Source organism: Antechinus flavipes, chromosome 2 (assembly GCF_016432865.1).
Source record: "Antechinus flavipes isolate AdamAnt ecotype Samford, QLD, Australia chromosome 2, AdamAnt_v2, whole genome shotgun sequence".
Taxonomy (NCBI): Eukaryota; Metazoa; Chordata; class Mammalia; order Dasyuromorphia; family Dasyuridae; genus Antechinus; species Antechinus flavipes.
Genome location: NC_067399.1, coordinates 51129161 through 51145460, shown reverse-complemented (window position 1 = coordinate 51145460; position 16300 = coordinate 51129161). Strand labels below are relative to the sequence as shown.

Here is a 16300-nt window from a genome sequence, read left to right as displayed (position 1 = left end):
GTCGGCCGCAATCACATTCCTTTGGTACCTCCAGCCCAGGCAGAAGGAATTTGTTTACATAGCACGGTTTGTTTTTTTTTTTCCCCAAAAGGTTAATTTGAGAAGTTGATCCAACATCGGTAACTTCTAAACAAAAGGCAGGAGGAAGAGGAGGGCAGTGGGAGGGGGGAGAGGAGGAGGGGCAAGTGAGGGGGAGACCTGGGTGGATGCTGCCCTTGGCAGGGCCGGACCAGAGCGCAGAGGAGTCGGCCGCAATCACATTCCTTTGGTACCTCCAGCCCAGGCAGAAGGAATTTGTTTACATAGCACGGTTTGTTTTTTTTTTTCCCCAAAAGGTTAATTTGAGAAGTTGATCCAACATCGGTAACTTCTAAACAAAAGGCAGGAGGAAGAGGAGGGCAGTGGGAGGGGGGAGAGGGAGGAGGGCCGTGCTTCTGGGGAGCCGGAGTTCCAAAAACAAATCCTGACATTGCCCGACACGGGCCAAGGCGGAGCTGGGGCCTGGAGAGCGCCAGGGAGAGCCAAGAGCAGAGGCTGAGCTTCATGGGGAGTGTGGGGAGTGAGGGGCGGGCGGCCCACCCCTCCACGCTGACCCACAGGATCCCAGCTGTCCCAGGCTGCCTGCTGGTGGGACCCCTCCTCAGAAGACAATACCCGGAATAAGGAGAATAAAAACCAGGCCAGCCCAGCCCGCCAGGCCCAACTTCCTCCCTGTGGGGTGCTGCCTTTCTCCAGGCCTCCAGAAGCCAACACCCTGGGCCCATTTTTAGCCACCTAGCTCTCTTAAAAAAGCAACCACAGGAGGCAGCTGTGGGGCCCACTGGCCCGCTTTAGCCCCAGCCCTGGGGGGCAGGGGGACAGCAGAGGCCCGGAGGAGCCTGGGACTGTATTTACTTAAGGAGAAAAATAGCTTGGAGATCGAAGGCTGGTAAACAGCCAGTCGCCCAAAAACCAGCCCTGTCCGTTAGAGGGAGACTAAAAATACCCCCTATGATTATGCTATTAAAACTACCAACACACACAAGAAATTACCCAGCCCTACTTGACAGAAATCTTCGGGCAAGGCTGGGGGGTGGGGAGGAGCAGACTGGTGGCCCAGGCCATAGGGCTCCTGTTGTGTGCCAGGAGGGCAGCCCAGGCCAGAGCCACTGGCCTGAGGGAGCGGCTCAGCCAGGCTACACACAGGGCCCAGCCACTTCTGTGACTCAGTTCCTCTTTCTCCATGACCCAGCCAGCCTGGGGTTAATCCCAAAGGGCTTCTGCTAGTCCTGAGTCAGGCTGGACCACGAGTTTAACCACCAGCTTCCCAGCTCAGCTCAGTTTCCCTTCCCCCGTGTGTTGGGGGTCCCACCAAATCCATCCCACTTCTGATCAGGCCCTCCTTGTTTTTCTCCCAAAGTGGAAGGTGCCCGGCTACCTCTAGATTTGAAGAGGAAGGAGGTATGACTGATTATACAGAAACCTTCCGCTACCCAGATACCCTCAAAGACCTTCACCAGCTCCCTATTAATTATAAGTTTAAGTTCAAAGGGGCCAGTATAGTGGAAACAGTGCTGGACGGACATCCTATGACTTACCCTCTGTCCAGCCCAGTGCTTCCCCGCTCTCAGGACCCCCTCTATAGTCCCCACACTCCCTATCCAAACACACTTCTCTCAGACCGTGTACCGTGCTCAGCCTGGAGTCCCCCATCTAGTCTGAAACCCAACTCACTCCCTTCTAGTCCCACCTCATTTGAACTATGGGCACCCCCTGTCTAGTCTTCAAATGAGCATTTAATCACACACCAACACCTTTCTTCAAGGTGTGTCACCTGAACATAATAATACAGGGAGGTTTAAGGTTCACAATATTCTTTGAAGCTCCAGACAGCCTTGGGAGGAAGATATTATTATTATTGCCCTCACTTTATAGATAAGGAAACTAAGGCAAGAAAGCATTATGTGTCTCAGCTGGGGTCACACAGCTGGCAAGTGGCAAAGGCAACATTTGAACTTAGGTTTCCGAATCTAATACCCTCTCTACTGCCCCGCACTTAGCCACTTCCATCAGGAGGAATGAGATGCCCACAAGTGCGCATAAACAAAATAATACAAAATAAACACAAGGTAAAGAAGGAGAAAAGGTTACCCCGAGACTAGGAGAGAGCATCCAACAAATATTTGGAATTATAGAACTATAGGATGTTCCACTTAAAAGAGATAGTCAGGCAGCAAGGTGGTGCAGTGGTAGAGCACCAGCCCTGAAGTCAGGAGGATCTGAGTTCAAATCTGGCCTCAGACATTTAACACTTCCTAACTGTATGACCCTGGGCAAGTCACTTAACCCCAATTCCTCAGCACAGAGAGAAAGAGAGAAAGAGAGAGAGAGAGAGAGAGAGAGAGAGAGAGAGAGAGAGAGAGAGAGAGAGAGAGAGTTGATTAGGTTTCAAGTTTCTTTGCCCTGGGCCCAACAGATATCTCTTTTTGGCTCCCAGGGGCTAGCATACAATAGGTGGCTAATAAATGTCAATGAAAGTAATGCCAGTAGAAGTCCTTAATTATAGAAAAAGGCAAGGGAAAGAAGGAATGATTCCCAAGTTCACACATTAGCAGCAAATGATGTTAAGAAAACAGTTCTGTCTTACAGCCAGGTACCTTGTTGAATAAATGAATGAATTTAGGAAAAAACCCAGAAATGTCCAGACATGTGTAGACAAGTTCATATGGGCTATATAGGCCTAAGGTTAGAGTGAGTGGAAGAAGGGGGACTTTAGAAACTTGCAAAAAACCCACATATCTGGCTGTAGCATCCATAGTTACCTGCCTGGGTGCTATGAGACTCTCTGGGACTTGCAACTGGCTATTTGACCCCTTTTCTTATGTCTCTGAAGCCCTGGTGTGTTTCCATGGCCCTAGGAGACCAGGAAAAGACTGCCTGGCTGGGCCAGATTTCCTCCACTCAGACGGGCCCTGTCATCTGCTGCAGAATAGACACTGAGGCTGTTTTGGACCCAGAAGCCTTAGGGAAGGTACGTGGGACTCCTCTCCCAGTGATGATCCACAGTCCAGCCTGTTCCCCTAAGGGGGAGTCCCTCCATCTGTTGGATAGGCAGGATGTCAGATTTGATGTTCAACAGATGAAATGTCTGAGAAGTCGGGGATATTTGTGGGTGAAATCATATGCCCAGAAGGGTCCCTAAAAGCTGACAGGTCTTTTCCCTAGGTGGCTCTGGAAACTCTTTCAAGGGTGGAAATCAGCTGCATCAATCAGGATGTCAGGAGAGAGTTTCTTTGCCCTGGGCCCAAGAGAGGAACTCACTCCTACATTCTTTTCTGCTTGAAGAAGCAGTTACAGGCCACAGCCTCTGAGCTCTAGCTGCAGAGACTGTGTGAAATGGCCCCAATCTACCCAGAAAACACATAAAAACAACATAAGTCTCTTTCACACAAAACCTGCCCTTTGGCCCTTCCATTAAACTTACACCTCAGGTTTTGCTGGCTGCTGAAACAATAGTGTTTCCTAAAGACCCAGGGAAGAAGCATGGTGCTGACCCTCCCTAGAGAGGAGAAAAGAAAGGAAATGAACCAGCCCTCCTGTTCTAGACCTCAGAGGCAGGCCTCCAGAGATTGTCAAGTGCTGAAGGCAAAAGGGAGTTGGAAACTCTTAAGACCAACCTCTTCCGTCTGCATCTTATCCTGAAAATCAATCAAATTTTTTTCCCTAAATTTTCTTTATTTTTACAAGCATTTATAATCCGTCCCTCTCGTTCTCTTTCCCCCACTGGAACAAAAAAACAAAAACAAGATCTTCATCATTTGCATGGTATCCAGCTAAACAAATTCCTATACTGGCTATGTTTCAAATTCATCACCCCTAAAATTGGGATATTAATAGATTGTTGGTGGAATTATGAACTGAATCAACCATTCTGGAGAACAATTTGGAATTACGCCCCAAAGCCATTCAAATTGTGCATATTCTTTCATCCAGTAGCTAGGTCTCTATCCCAAAGAAATCATGGAAAAGGACCCAAATGTACAAAAACATTTATAGCAGTTCTGGGAAAATAATTGGAAATAGAGGGGATATAAATCATTTGGGGAATGGCTGAACAAGTTGTGGTGTACAAATGTAATAAATAGAATATTGTTGTGCTCTAAAAAGAGATGAGCAGTCAGATTTCAGAAAAACCTGAAAAGACTCACATGAACTGATGATGAGTGAAATGATCAGAAAGATTGTATATTATAAAAGAAACATTGTACTATAATCAATTATGATTGATTTAGCTCTTTTCAGCAATACGGTGATCCTAGACAATTCCAATTACTCATAATGGAAAATACAATCCATTTCCAGATAAAGATTATGGAATGCAAATCAAAGCATATTATTTTCACTTTTTTTTAACTTTTGGAAGCTTTCCTCTTTTGCTCTCTTTCTTTTTTTCACAACAGAACTAATGTGTAAATATGTTTACATGATTGCACGTGAATAATCTATATCAGATTGCTTGCCATTTCGGGGAGGGAAGATGGAAGAGAGGGAGGGAGAAAAAAATTGAAACTCAAAAATTTTATAGAAAATTAATGTTGAACATTGGTCAACCTGCCATCTGGGGGAGGGGATGGGGGGAAGAAGGGGAAAAATTGGAACAAAAAGTTTGGCAATTGTCAATGCTATAAAATTACCCATGCATATAACTTTAAATAAAAAGCTATAATAAAAAAAAAGAAAAGAAAATGAATGTTGAAAACTATCATTACACATAATAGGAAAAATAAAATATTGTTTACAAAAAATTAAGTTTAGGAGTAACTAAAAAAAAACAAAACAAATTCATCATCCACCTCTATAGCAGGAAGTGAGAAGAAAACATACGGACCACTTATGAATACAAATCTCTATCCTGAACATCATCAAGATATGAAAAAAGAAAATGAAATTCATACATATACATAAACATATAAACAAAGTATAATATAAAAAATTACCAAGGCAACAGCAGTGTCTGAGAAATAGAAAATTTCAATGAACTGATGCAGAGCAAAGTGAACAGAACCAGAATGACACAGAAAACAACTACACTACTGTGAAAGAACTGCAAAAAACAAGGACTCTCACCAATGCAATGATCTCTCATGATGATGATGAGCCATGCTTCCCACCCACTGGCAGAAAGGATAAACTAAGTCAGAGATTTCAAAAATGCCATAGTAGGCATATGTTACCCACAACACCCAAGCTTGTGGCCTTAATCAAATTAAAATATAATTAGGAAATATGTAACAAAATAAATAAAAATACAGTAGAACATAGATGATGTTAATATGTTTTTCCCCTAAGTCAGTATGGGAACTCCAGGGGTCATTAGGCAAGGTTTATTAGTACCCATTTTGCTGAATTTGGCACCATAGGACCAGATTAGTGGTTCTCAACCCAGGGTCAGTCAACACACTTAAAAAATTCCAATAATTCATTTTGATATAATTGTTTTCCTTTGTAATCCTGTGAATCCTACTTTATGCATTTAAAAGCATTATTCTGGAAAGAAGGGAAAGCTAAGTAGTGTAGCGGACAGAGTACTGAGCTTGGATTCAGGAGGACTCATCTTCATGAGTTCAAATCCTGATTCAGATACCTACTAGTTCTATGACTCTGGGCAAGTCACTTAACTCTGCCTCAGTTTCCTCATCTGTAAAATGAGTTGGAGAAGGAAATGGTTTTCCATTTCTACCAAGAAAACTTCAAATGAGGCTCACAAAGAGTTGGGCACATCTTAACAACAACAAATTCTGGAAAGAGATCCATAGGCTTCACTTGACTGTAAAAAAAAAAAAGGGGGCATAACACATCAAAAATATATCTAAAAAATGAAAAATCCTTAACCTAGAAAGATACGTTTTCAGATATAAACAATGTGTGGATTTGTAGTACACTTATTTGTAATAAGGAAGAGCTTTAATTTGGGGGCAAAGGAGAGGAAAGAGAGGAAGGAAGTGGGTGAGAATTTGAGAATGATGCCAAATAATAAAGAAGAGCATCAGTGAAATGTTTTTAAAAACCATAGAAGTCATTGGAAGTTTAGACCCAGACAAAGAGTAATGTGGATATTTCTCTTTTAAATAAAATAAATGTTTTCCCCCGAAAAGCTGTAGTACAGAGACTGTTTCATATACAATCTTCCATTTCTGTTCTTCATATATGGAAATGTTTGTGTTGGTTGGTGTTTGTCAAGTTTATTTGACATTTGGAAACATGGATAAGGCAGCATCTCTGCCTTCAACTTGCTAAGAGTCTGAATGTTGGAAGATGACAAAAATAATCTTTGAGAGGAGGAGGGCCATAGTGAGTGGGATGGCTTATAAATGCTGCAGGAGCTGCTCCTGAGCTACTGTAGTTAGGGAGGACTCCTTAAAAGAGGCAGCAGAATTTGAACTAGCTCTTGACTGATGGGGAGGATGTAGCCAGGGACAGAGGCAGGAAAGGGAAAGAGAAAAAAAGCCAAGAAATCACCTTGATGAGGCTCAAAGTTTCCCTTTTAATTCTATAGCAAGATAGAACTTTTCTGTTACTTCATTTGGATAGCAACTAATCCAATCTAAATGTGACTCAGGATGCTGGGCTTCCCTCTTTCCCTCTGCTGTATGAGAGATTTTAAGGAGACAGAAGGGCAGCAGTTAGCAAAAACATTTCATTTTAAACCTCAAAGTGAAACATAAACATGTGTGAACATATGCATAATAAAAGCAAAACATCAGTTCAGTTAACACTTTTAGGACCATGGACATCACTTGATGCATTTTTAAAAATTACTATAATTCCTCCTATCTGAGCAACATATTTTAAATGCAAATAATTTACAAGCAGGTATTATAATTTTATTTTTAAATCAAGGTGTTTTTTTTTTTTCCTATTTACTCTATTTTTCTTTGCCTTATAGATCAATGGTGTCTATTGACACAGCTTCCTTAGAGATATCCTATTTTTTTTAGTTATTTTTTTCTGGTTATACATGTATATTAACTTTTAAACACACATTTCTTTATGAATCATGTTGGGAGAGAAAAATCAGAACAAAAGGGAAAAGCCAAGAGAGGAAAAAAAAAAGGAAAAAAACCCTTGGAGGTATTCTTAAATTCTGGTGCTTCTATAGAGCATATAGGGAAACCAAGGCAAATAAACCACTCCTTATGGCTGATTCCCTCCATAATCTGGCTCCAATCTACCTTTCCAGAGTTTTGTCATATTACATTACTTCCCCTATGGCTGTCAGGGATCTCATTCACCCACACAGCCCTTGGGAGGCAGAGAGAGAAAGCACATCCTGGCTTTAGAGTTAGAGTACCTGAGTTCCAATTCTGCCTCTGATGCTTCCTACCTCCTATACGACTTTGCATTCATTATGGGAATCTCCCTGAAGGATTGGACTACACAGCCTTGGAGGCCAGATCCAGCTCTAAATTTGTCTTCCAGAATCCTCCCCTTCGAGTCCTCCAAGTTTCCTTCCCACCTTACCCCTCTATCTGCTAATGCTTTGTCCCTCTTTAGATCTTTCCACTTCCACACAGTTTAACTTATACTTGTGTACATGTTGTATCCCTTATTAATATATTCAATCCAGTGAACCTTTATTATGTGCCATTCCATCTAATAAGAGTAAACAAAAATATAAAAATCTGGGAAACAAATGAGAGGGAGGAGATGGGACCCTAGAGAATACCTAGAGAGACGACATCTTGTGCCATGTAGTTGAAACCATGTATGACTGTAGATGAAAAATGGATTGCCAAAAAGTAGGCTCCATCCTCTATAAAGGAAAGCTGTGGGGGGAGCTCAGGATTCAATCATCCAATCGGAGGGGAGAAGAGGATGAGGGACGTGGGAAGGTAGCGAATAGATGACAGCAAGCTCCCCAGAAGACAGGTGTTGATTATAACTTAATATTCTGTTAATTCTCATCTTTATATTCCCAGGTATCCAGAATGTGGGAGCTTGATTTTTAAAAAATTTGTCCCACTTTAATTTATTGCTATTTATTTCTCAGTTTATTTTCCTTTGAAGAAGACATGAATCATTTGGTAGTTTATATATTATTTTGTTTCCTTAAGTATTTGATTTTGTTGATGAATGTAAGGAAATAAAGTAAAACAAGACACTGACCATTCCGATATCACAGAGTTAAAGCTTAAATGGGTCTTAGAAGTCTCCTAGTTCAATCCACTCTTTTGTTTTACAAACTGGGAAGCTGAGGCTTAGAGGCTGCCCAGGTTCCCAGATCCCTTGCCCCAGATCCTTAGGCTGTAAGCAGCAGAACTTGATCCCAAGTTTCAGGCCATTTTCTTCCAACTTTAACGAGGTGTCACCCATAATTGGGACATAACTTCTGTTTTGCAGGAAAGGAAATGAAAGTTAACAGACTGAAGAGACAAGGCTGCAGGAAGCTGCTTGCATTGGGTAGTCCGGTTACCACCCACCACCTCCCATCCCCCATCACCCACATCTCCTTCGGTTCTTTTCTGAAAAGGCTGGACACTCACAGAGGACTTCCACACTCCCACCTCCAAATGGCCCCCTCCAGGGGACTGGAGGGAAGCTAGGACCTCTTACTGTCAAATGAGCAGTGAGGGTTCTCGGTCAAAGATTAAATCCTCCCAGTGGGTGAAGAACATGGGGCTGGGAATCTGGAGACTTTACCTCTAGGTAACCTCTCTCAGGACATCTAGCTAGTGTGGTGGGTCTGGCAGTGGGGGAGATCTGAGTTCAAATTCTGCCTGATACTATGTGATTCTGGGCAAATCCCTTAACTGTCATCTGTCTCAATTTTCTCATCTTAAAAATGGAGAAAAAATTAGCATCTACCTCCCAGAATGTAAGGATCAAGTAGAACAATATTTGTTTTTTGTTTTTTACATTTTAATAGTATTTTATTTTTCCAAATACATGCAACATTCTCCTTTGCAAAACCTTGTGTTCTCAATTTTTCACCCTCTCTCCTCCTTTCTCCCTTTTTCTCCTCCTTCTCAAGACAGTGAGCCATCCAATATAAGTTAAACTTGCAATTCTTCTCAACATATTTCCATATTCATCATGCTGCATAAGAAAAATTAGATCAAAAGGGGGGAAAACACACACACCCACAAACAAGCCCAAAAAGGCTAACATATTATGCTTTGATTTTCATTCCGTCTCCATTGTTCTTTCTCTGGAAGAGGATGACATTTTCCATCAGAGGTCTAGAGGAATTGTCTTAGATTACCTCATTGTTGAAAAGATCAAGAAGTAGGAAGATATTTGTAAAGCATTTAGCACAAGGTCTGGTACATAGTGGGTACTATGTAAATGTTAGATATTAGTAGTAGTAGTTGTGTGTGACCCTGGTCAATTTATTTAACCCCTGTGTGTCTCAGTTTCCTCAACTGTAAAGCAGGAATACTAATGGTACCTATTTCCCAAGGTCGTTATGAGGGTCAAATGAGGTAATAGCTGTAAGGACCTTAGCACACTGCCTGGTACTTAGTAGGCACTTAATAAATGCTTACACCCCAACCCACTCCTTAGGTTTCCCATAAGTCAAATGGGGATTCTTGTGTCACCTACCTCACTCGAAGAGTGATTATGTGTGAAGTGTTTTGTTAACCTTAAGGTGTTCTCGAAATATGGTCTATTATTAATATTGGAAGTATCAGAACTAGTCCCTCCCTTCCCACTACCTTGCTGTGTGATCTGGGGCAATTCACTTAACCACTTTGAGTCGCTGTTTCCTCATCTGTAAAATGGGACAATAATACCTCACCCACCTCTAAAATTTCTGCGAGAATCCAAAGAGAACAAGGACGTAGACGTCCCTCTGAGGACAAAACCGGGTGAGGGATGAAGGCTTCGCTGCCCGCATGTGCCCCTGCTGTGAGGAGGCACTCCAGCTGGCAGAGTCATGCCTTCACACATGAAAGGCCCTGGGGACACGCCCCCAGACACCCCCTCCTGAAAGGCAGGAGGTGGATTTTTCACAGCCCGCTCCGACGCAGCCCCAGATATGAAACATCAGCAGTGATAGGCTAACTGCTTTCTAACCACCTGTTTGTCTTTCCGCCCCGGCAAGGCTGTGTTTCTGCCTATCTCACCAGGGCCCTAGTCATGTCTGTCTTTCCTAACTAGTTATTGTGGCTTTGGGGCCTGCCCCAACACAGGGGAACCCCGCCCCTCTTGAGAAACGTCATTTCAGAATTTGGGTTCAAAGCCACAGACTCCAGTGGGGGTGGGGAGAACCCTTACTTAGGTAGGACTGAAACCAGCTGGCTTAGACCAAGAAATTAGCGTCCCCGAGGGGCCTAGGACCCGAGCCAGGAGCCATATTTCTCTCTTCCTTCTGATTCTCAAATGCCTTTCAGTCCCGGCTCCTTGAGTGACAGCCACGCTGGTGAGTAGTATCAGGTGTTCTAGCACCCGCCTGCTTTTAGGCAGAGATGCCTTATAGGGAGTGGAGTGAAGGCCTGGGGACTCTGAGCCAAGATGAGTCAAACCTGCACCCTCGATTGTTGCCTAAGCCCATGCAGGGCACAATTTCTGACTAATATCTTCTGAGTGATACCTCACTGGAGATGAGTTATTCATTCCCAAAGAGCTGCGGCAGCCAGCCATTGTCTGAAGGGGGCGGAGATGCCAGAGGAGCAAGAAAACTGGGGTGTCAAGAACAGCTACTCAACCCTTTGCTCAACCCTGGTACTTGGCAAGCACATTAATCGTATGGGAACTTCCAGTCACAGACTTCTTGGGCATTGGGATTGGAATGGCAGGGAACTTTGAAATAAACTAATCCAAGCCCCCATTTTCCAGTCGAGGAAAGTCATTTTAAATAACTGTGGGCCTCTTCCATTTTCTAGGCCTATTTTCCTCGACTGGAAAAACTGGGGAAAAAATAATAGTGCTACCTACCTCAAAGAGTTATTGTGAGAAAAGTACTCTGAAAATGAAGTTTAACGTATAGAAGGGGAGTTATCAAAATCACCATTATTAAGGAGAGAATTGGGTTTATAAATCCTGCCTCCCAATCCAGTTCTCTGACCTCCCACAATCTGGATGATGGCTGCACAATACAGGTGTCCTTTCTAGATTGCCCTGGGGACCCTCTCTGGAGTAGGTCCTATTGACCCATAATCCTCTTACTGGCACAAGTTTTCCCTCTTAGTTTCTCTCTCCAGAGTTTAATACTGTATGTTTCTAACACTTAAACTAAAGAAAAAAAAACAACTTAGGATCAGATAGTCCCCTGCCTCAAAATATAATTTCAACAGAGACCAGCATGATAAAAGTATCTGAGGCTTTTTGTTTTTTAAAGAGTCCTTTATTTCCTCTGCCTCAACTTAAAAACTTCCAAACGATCAGGCTTGTTTTTACCTTCTCCCCCACAGAAGGTAGAAAGCAAACAAGACAGCTCTGTTTACAATCCCATTTGCCTTTTTGGTTCTCCTGGGTAGGTCCAGGACATTTCTGTCCAAAGACTAGGCAGAGGAAAGTTTTAAAAGCCTCTCCCTCCCCTTCAATGGTCTTCATTGATTCTTTTTTTTTTTTTTTCCTTCAGCATTATGAAAATGTTCCTAGGTTTGGTGAGATTTCTTTCCTACAAACCAAACCAAGGATAAGTCCTTTCTGACGGCTAGGCTGGGACATTCATCTAGAATCCTTTTCCATAAAACCTCTGCTTTACACCCCTCCCCACCAACCCCCTTCTTTTCTGATTGTTACCCAGGACTGTCTTATACACGGGGTGAAGTGATTAAAGGGGTATTGGAAAGGCTTTCCCTATCTCTCTTCCAATGCTGCAAATTCCAGCATCATCAAAATCAAGAAGTGTTTCTCTTTGAAAATTAAAATAGTCTATTTCCACTTAAGTGTGAATTAGTTTAATCAGTTTGCTTACTCAAGCAGAACTTGGTCCCACTTAGAGACTGAGTGGTGGGGTGGGAAGAAGCCTGGAGGCAGTTTTACAGCATGGAGCACTGGGTAGAGAGGACTAGACAGGCTGAATTTAGGAAAGAATTTTGGATTTGAAATCAAGGGAACTGGAATTCAAGTCACCGCTTCTGATAACTAGGAACTGTGAGACTGGGCAAGGTAGATAAGGTCTCTGTAAAATGGGAGTATCGTGGGAAGCCCTCTGTAAACTTTAAAGGGCCACCGAAATATGATGTGCTATTATATGACTTAGCAAGATGGAAGAAAAGGGGGTACTAGTAGTGGGAGAGGGACCCTGAAAGGAAGGTGGAAGAACATTTTCCCTTTCTCCTAAGGTGGTTCCCACTAGCAGTTTGAACCACTAAGGACCACATTTTTTCCCCCTGACAACTCAAGAGGGGTACAAGAAATGCCCATTTCTGAGACTCACGGACTTTTTGGGGACAGCGTCTTTGACAGCACGCCCGCACAAAAGAAAGGGATGAGGGATGTCTCCTTTGCATAACGAGCCCGAGAACGAAGTCTTTTATCACGCCAGGGGTTTTCCACAAGTCCAGTTTAGATCCCCTCCCCCAAGGGGATTGCCTGAACAGAGGCCGTTCTAGACTCCCCACTCCCTTCCCCACCTCCGCCGGTCCAATCCAAGCTGCCACTGTAGAGGCCCATTCGAGCCAGAACTGGGGGAGCTCCGAGCAGACCTGACTTTTTTTTTTTTCCAAAGGAGGGGACACCACCAGTTCTGCACGTCCAGCTCGAGGTAGGGAGGAGCAGGGTTAGTGACGGTAGGAGCAGGCGCGGGAATAGACGTTAGTTTTGGACGGGAGGGTCCAAATTAAACAGTTCCAGGCAGGAAACCCGCCTTCTTCCAGATTGGTCAGGAAGTAGTGATGCAAGTTGGCATTTTTTTTTTTTTAAGGAGAGAGAGAAAAAAGATGATAGCCCCCACCCCCACCCCCACCCCTTACAGAGACATAGTAATACTGAATGTACTGGACGCCCACCGTGCTGTTATCCTAGACTCCAGAGAGATCCCCGCCCCAAGACCCAGCGGGACTCTCGGTGGGGCGCCTCCCCCTTGACTGGACAGCAACTGCCAGGGGACCTCAGAGAGATGAGAGCTGGGCATCCCACGACGGCCCATGGGCGCAACCCTGGAATGCGGAGAGGTCGGAAGCCGCACGAACGTGCACCTCCCCCACGAGCCTTTCCCGGGACCATGCAGGCGCCTCCCCACGTCAGGAGATCTGAGTCATGCCCTGGGGAGGGGGCTGCTGAGAGGGGAGAGGGGCTGCAGAGACAGGGAAGACCTGCCAGGGTCTCAGACCCTGCTGTCCAAGCTGAGAAGTTCTGGAGTTAACTTTGCTCTTGCCCCCCCACCCCCACCCCCATCGCGTTTTGTTTTATAGTTCACTAAGAACTTAGTGTAAATGATAGTTGTATTCACTGGGGGTTGGGGGAGAATGGAGGGGATGAGGGTCTTTATTCCCTGCTGGACAATAAACTCCCCTGGGACAGGAACTCTGCCTTGACTAATCTTTGTAACTTCCACAGTGCCTAACAGCCAGTCGGTGCTAAATAAACCTTTGTTTTATTTATTTGGTCTAGGTGCAGGTTATTGGAAATGTCTCTTCCCCGCCTCCCAGGGAATGGGGCCCTAGTGTATAGGACCCCTTTTCGTCCCCTCCCCCCGTCTCCTCTCCCCATCGGGGGACTCACCCGCTAGAAGGGAGAAGGGCAACAGCAGCCAGTAGAGGAATCCACACAGCGCGTGCAACTCCATGCCGGGGACACCCCCGACCCTCTGGCTCTGGCGGCTGGGCAAGAGGACTAGGAGGCCGGCTGTGATCCGCGAGTCCCGGGGCGCCGGGGTGAGGGGCTAAGGGACCGGGTAGGCAGCCAGGGAGCAGCGCCCCATGGTGCCTAGAGCGGCCGGACGCGCTCACTCCATGTGCCAGGCGCCGCTTCCAGGAAACTCAGCTCCCCGGCTTTCCTCTGCTTCTCCCGCGCTGAAAAGTAGTGGAGGGCGCCGCCCGCCGCGGTCTCGGAGCCTGTGGGGGTGGGGGCTCCCCGACTTAACCCGGGGTGGGGGAGGCCGAGAGAAGTTTGTGCAGCAGGCGGAGTTCGGCGCCCGGCGTCCCTAGTCCCAAGTCCGGAGCCTAGCCGAACGAGCGAGCGTGTCCCGGGCGCAGCACGAGGCGCAGCGCCTTCCTGCTGCGCACCCCGAGGTGTTGGCTTCTCAGCTCCCCCGAGCGAGCGCCTCTTCTGCCCCCGCCTCTCGGCCGCCTCCCGCCCTCGGCTCTTTATTGGCTCTGCCCACTCCCGCGGCCGCCCCACCACCGCCTCTTCTGCTTCCCTCTTGACAGCAGGCTGGCTCTGCGCCCCCGGGAACCCCCGCCTTCTTTTTGTAGCCCCGCGCTCCGGCGCTTCCCCAGCTCCCCAGTCTGCGTTTCTCCCGGCTCCGAGCTACCCGGACCGGGCAGAGGTGGTTCGGGACCCTAACCCTTTCCCCAACCGGCCGAGAAGAAGCAGACGCCCAGCTGGCCCAGCCTCCAACCGGAGTGATCCTGGGGAGCTCTGCGAGGCCCCGAGACCCCCTGGCACGAGCCTCTAATTCGTGTGTGTGCGTGTGTGTGGGTGTGTGAGTTGAGGCTGGGGGGATCCTGCCCGGTTTCCCGCTCCTCCTTACTGGCCCACAGGGAGCATGTGGTGGGACCTCTCGCTCCCTGTGGGATCCTGACCCTCCTGGCCTGGCCGGGGTAGTGTTAACTCGCTATCCTAATCCGAGGCCCCCAACCCGGGGCTGGAGTGGTCCGAGCCTTAGAACCGAGTAACTTTCACTTTACTCCACTGGCCACGGAGGCGGAGAAGCAGCGCACTCTAGAGCCAGAAGAGGAGATCTACACACCTCAGCACCCATATACTCTCTCGCTGCGGCTCTCTCCCCCCCCCCCCCCCCCAACCCTGGAAGTTAGAGCGGCAAGGGACCCTATCCATCACCCCTTTTAATTTTCATTTTGCAGAGAAATCACCTAAGGCCCAGATGCCCTCTTGTATCTGCCCAACAGGGACCCAGCTGCTAATCTATGTTCCTCGACTAGTCCTCTGTCTGGACCCTTGGTGAATGGGATGTATAGGATTGTGTGGCCCCAGGAACTCTGGGGTGGCCCAAGGGAGCTGGAGATTTTTCTTCGAGGGTCAGTATAGTTTCCTAGAAGGGCAAAGGTATGAGCTACTTTTGTAGTGTGGGCTTCTGGCCTCCCGAATTTTCATCCAGGTCGATTTCTGCCTCGATCTAGCCAGCACAAATCACTTTTCTCTATTGCTAAGTTTTCTTCCCCATAAAGCAGGGATAATCATGATTAATTCACAAGAAAGGGATTTGTTCATTAGCAGTTGCAAAGTCATTCACTTAACATGCCTTGTCTAGGCTATACAGGATATTCTGAATTTTATCTGTGTGGATACCCTTTTTTTTTCCTCAGTAGTATTTTATTTTTCCAAATATGTGTAAAGATAGTTTTCAACATTCATTTTTGTAAGATTTTGTGTTCCAATTTGTCTTTCTCCCTTTTTTATCTCCCCTCTCCCAAGACAGAAAGTGATCAGATACAAGTTATACATGTACAATCATTTTAAACATATTTCTATGTTTGTCATTGTGCAAGAAAAGCCAAAGCAAAAGGGGAGGGGGAACCACAAGAAAGAAAAAGAAAAAAAAGTGAAAATGCTATATGCTTTGATCCACATTTAGACTCCACAGTTCTCTCTCTGAGTGTGGATGGCATTTTCCATCCCAAGACTACTAGAATTGTCTTAGATCACTGCATTGCTCAGGAGAGCTAAGTCTATCATAGTTTATCATCACACAATCTTGTTATTACTGTGTACAATGCTGTCTCCATTCTGCTCACTTCATTCAGCTTCAGATCATGTAAGTCTTTCCAGGCTTTTCTGAAATCAGCCAGTAATATTCCATTATATTTATTTACCATAACTTTTTCAACCATTCCCCAACTGACAGATATCCACTCGATTTCCAATTCTCTGATTCTACAAAAAGAGCTGCTATAAATATTTTTGCACATGGGCTCCTTTCCCCTCTTTTATGATCACTTTGGAATACAGAGCCAGCAGTGTATGAGGGTACTCTAGCCAAACAAAGCCAATGGGTGCCTAACTTTGGAGCCAGGAAAATCTAGGTTTAAGACCCTTTAATAATCACTTCATGGGTAAATATTTTAGCCACTTCTCAAATATTATAACTAGCAGTGAATTGTATTGGTAGAGGGAACTTCCTTACCCTGAAGATTTCTCCATCAGGGAAATCACTGTCCCACTTCTAATTCTTATTTCTATTTCTACT

General features: G+C 45.5%; 1 protein-coding gene across 1 annotated transcript in view; it reads right to left on the bottom strand.

Moving 5' to 3' along the window:
* Positions 1–14189, bottom strand: part of PIEZO1 (piezo type mechanosensitive ion channel component 1) — a 178545-nt gene extending 164356 nt beyond the window's left edge. Inside the window, 1 exon segment of the mRNA XM_051974791.1 lies at positions 13654–14189. Coding sequence (XP_051830751.1) covers positions 13654–13717 — 64 coding nt within the window. The 5' untranslated portion in view covers positions 13718–14189.
* Between the last annotated feature and the right edge of the window lie 2111 nt (positions 14190–16300).